Raw genomic sequence first — 4,217 nt, forward strand, 5'->3', positions numbered from 1 at the left:
TTGGCGTTATCATGTTGCAAGTAAAAGTTCGTCTTCTTCTCTGGCCTTACACTCGAAACTCAGGATTTCAGCTTCGTCAGTGTCGTCTTGTAGTGTTTTGAAGTGACAGTTGCTCCAGGCTGCAGGACATTCACAAGAATCACATCCTGGCTATCCCAGAAGATTGTGAACATCACTTTGCCTGCAGACGGCTGTGTCTTGAATTTCTTCTATGAGGGAGAATTCGTATGTCGCAATTCCATGGACTGTTTTTTGGATTCCGGCTCGTAGCGATGACACAACGTCTCATCTCCGGTGATGATAGTATCCAGAAATTTGCCCCCTTCAGCTTCGTATTGGTCCAGCAGGTCCCGACTCATTGCCATTCGCTGCGTTTTGCGATCTTCTGTAAGCATTTGGGGCAACCATCGCGCACAAGTTTTGCGACAACCAAGATGTTTCAGCATTTTCCCCAGGGCATTACAGCCGACATTCAGCTGTGAACACAATTCGCTGGTCTTTATCCGGTGGTCACCACAGACGAATTGATCAAGACGCTCTTCATTGCGAGGGGTGACAGCTGTGCAGGGTCGACCGGGCTGTGGCTTGTCATGAACGCCACTTTCCCCATCTTGAAAATGCCATACACTTCGCCTCACATTGCTCACGTCTATTGTATCGTCTCCATAAACCTTTACCAAGCGTCGATGGATGTCAATCGTCGCAATTCCTTCAGCAGTGGGGAATTCAATCATATATTGTTGTTTTATACGCACGTCCACATCAGACTCTGTTTTGGAACACTCCTATGCTGGCTCCAGCTACCGCAGAAGAACGAAACCACCTGCAAATAGAAAAGAAAGATTCAAACATTAGCACTACATCAACGACATCTGACACAAACATACACAGTCAACACAGAAAAACTGAAGGCATTACTTTCGGGATGAGCCTCGTAATATAGCTCAAACTATGAACAAATAATAAGCAAAATAATATCTTTGAAATGGTCTTGTGTTTTTCTACACTATGGCTACAGAAAAATACTCACTTTACTCACTTTATTTTTCCACTTCTAATTAGTTTAATAAAAAATTTCCGAACACGATTGTGGAGCACAGTCTTTACCATACTCCATGGGCTGCGATTAGGTGGGGCAAGAGGGGGCAGTTGCCCCTCCCCACTTTTTTGAAGAGACGCCCTAATTTATATAATTTCATTTGGAAATGTAAACAGGGTGTCCACATAATTTGGAGAAAAGATCACATAATTTGACTTTTCCCTGACTTTCCATGACGACCAGATTTCCCTGACCCTTGAATAACTTAAAAATATAGAAAAAAGAAAGAAACTCCAGCCTCCACACTCCCCATAGTTGGCCTTGTTCTCTTCCGTTTCTGTTTCTTTCTTTTTTCAATTTTCTTTCCAAAGAAACTAAATTTACAAACATATGCATTAATCCGATATTGATTGGGCCTACATATTGCACAAAATGTAAAGTTACAAACGAAAGTGTGCAACACATTATATGCTTACACATTATAATACCAATTACACAGCATTATAATATTGCCTATAGTAATAAACAGTTCATACATGATTTTACTGATTATTACAAAAAATACATACAGACACACATACTTTTGCTGGTGCAGTTGTTAAATGCAACACATTTAAAAATTTGTTTTCATCCTTTCTCGCATAGTTTTCTTCTCATTAATCTGAATATCCTTCTTGTTGTCTCCGCAGTTTAATTTTCTTTTCTTCTTCCTCCAACTCTTTTAGTTGCTGAATCTTCCGTTTCTTTCTCCTCTTCTCGTCTCCAGCATTTATTTCTCTTTTCTTTTCCAGATACACATGGTATTGTCTCATTGAACTTCTCACTGAATTTATCATACCTCTTGTAATTATTAATCCTGATTATCCACATATTCTCATCACAGAATCGTATATGATCCGTTGAGCCACCCGAGATTCTTCTTGTAAGTTGTCAATAATGAGAATTTTATTTATTGTGAAACCACTTTCAAAAAATGCGTTTCCGTGAAAGAAGATAAAACACAATTTTATAACTAACCATAAGTCAACGAAGTTCTTCCCATTTCCTAAGACTAAGTAAAACACTCATCAAGTCCAATACAATCTCTATCATTGGCTATGAATTCATTCGAGTGTTCTTTAAATTCTTCAGTCTGAGCTTTTACTGTGAGCTGGAGATAATATTTCTTCGCGTTCTCAGCCACTTGTTCAGATATCCTATTGGCACCATGCAATCCTTTTAGAACAGCGTCTACTGTTTTGAGCAAATATGCCAGGATGCAGTTAGGTATTTGTTTTTCGCAGAAAATTAGTTTCAACAAATATATCAGAGAACACTACATTTTGCGTCCAGTAATAGTAAAGAAATCAACCCTATTTCATAAATTCAGTAATTGAACGATGGACCGAAATCGATTTTGCCCTGACTTTCCCTGACTAATCTGCCATTTTCCTGACTTCACCTGACACATTTTTACTTCCCTGACTTTCACTTATTTACAAGAATGTGGACACCCTGGTAAAGGTTTTGTATGTGTTACTGTTTCATAGGAAAAAATGGTGCCATATGATATTTGCCGTTGTGTGAGTACGTATTGGATATTTGTCTTCCCGTGGAGTTAAGAAAGCTACAGGAATTGCGTTTTAATTGCAATTCAAAGCAATTAATATTGCAATTGCATATTTCCTTAAATGTCATAGCATATGCTTGCAGTACTTACTGTATTTCATTTTCTAAGAGTAAAAACATTCATTTAATGGCATGTGTGGAATTTAAAGCATAAGTTGTTCATTAATTCCCACTTTTAATATAACTTCTGAAAACAAGCATCATTATTCATTACTATGATTAATATTATCCTTTCTATTTATTTGTTTTGGGAATTTGTTATTAAATAATCTGATCACACAATTTTCCAGACAGAATTGTAAGATATTCATGAGAAAGGAATCAAATCTCTTCTTACACTTTCGTTGTTTAAAAGTATAAAGGGCTAGGTACCTACCTGTATTGCTCTTACGAATTTACTTAATAAAACAGAAATGCGATATAGGGCATTTTAAGTGAAAAAGATAGTATCCTATTAGTTATGCAACCTTTCATCAACCATTGTTAGAAACAACTAGGAAATCTAACATTGATATACAACTGTTAATATCATGTCTTTCCTCCCCACTTTTAACGTCCAACCGCCGCCACTGCTCTACTCTCAAGAACTACTACAAAGTAGAGTTACACTTTATGCAATATCTTTATCATAGGTGAGATTACCTGGAAAAGTAAAGATATTTCTTGGAAAAGTAAAGCCTCCACAAATGTAGGAAAATTGCAGATACGGGGAAGAAATGAAATATCTAGTTTAACGTCCCACGATTATTAACCAAGGCTAAGGGAGACGGTGATAATAAGAAATGAATGAAATGGTGGAATGAATAAAGTGGGAGGACAACTCCGGTAAAACTCAAGCACACGGTGTTCGTCAACCGCAAAGTCCACTTGGCGCCAGCTGGGATCGAACAAGGGATTACACACACAAGAGGTAAAGCCTCGACCACTGTGCCACTGTGGCCTCCAGCAACGGCAAAGAGGCATTTCCTTTAAACACGAAAATTTATTTTAAAAATAATGTGATATTTCACTATATAAATTCTATATATACACTACTTACTTCCAAACATAATAAACATGAACACGTGAAAAGAGAGTTCATGGATTTACTAGTACAGATATATAATTACATTTCCGGAGAATGCAAATAAATCAATTTTCAGTTAAAAAAAAACATCTAACTTTTATCACTGCAACTTTAAAATTATCACCTCACGTTATCTAAAAATCAATACCAATCTTGCATATTTCTTTCTATGTTCCGCTCTGTTACAATAACGATGGATCTGACAATTACGATATAAAACGGTAAAGTGTTTATTATGAGTAAAATTCGATGAATTTCAATGATCATGGTCTATTTATTTCTTTGTTGAATTATCGATACTTTTCAGTGGAGAAGCGGATGAAATTTTTAAAGTCCTAAATCAAGGTAAATAAACAAACGTACAGAAGCTTACATTACAAATTTTATGTGTGTTTTTCTCATAACTTTATTAATTGATTACCATGTGCTCTAAGCGCTCCATACAATAAACAAGCTTCAGCAATTATTATAGTAGAACGCGGGTGGTTAAGCATATATGGATAT

The 4,217-nt window shown here is 36.6% G+C and overlaps 1 protein-coding gene across 1 annotated transcript; it reads right to left on the minus strand.

The window, feature by feature from the left end:
* Positions 1–209: 209 nt before the first annotated feature.
* LOC145669961 (histone-lysine N-methyltransferase SETMAR-like) lies at positions 210–734 on the minus strand. The gene has a single exon (XM_081738303.1). It carries the CDS (start codon positions 732–734, stop codon positions 210–212), a length of 525 nt encoding a protein of 174 aa, XP_081594429.1.
* Positions 735–4,217: the final 3,483 nt, after the last annotated feature.

The sequence above is a fragment of the Thermobia domestica genome, chromosome 14 (genome assembly GCF_964235325.1).
Source record: "Thermobia domestica chromosome 14, izTheDome1.hap1.1, whole genome shotgun sequence".
NCBI lineage: Eukaryota > Metazoa > Arthropoda > Insecta > Zygentoma > Lepismatidae > Thermobia > Thermobia domestica.

Bases quoted from the DNA above. Each gene is read 5' to 3' on its own strand.
- LOC145669961 (XM_081738303.1), bottom strand. From the start codon at position 734: ATGATTGAATTCCCCACTGCTGAAGGAATTGCGACGATTGACATCCAT.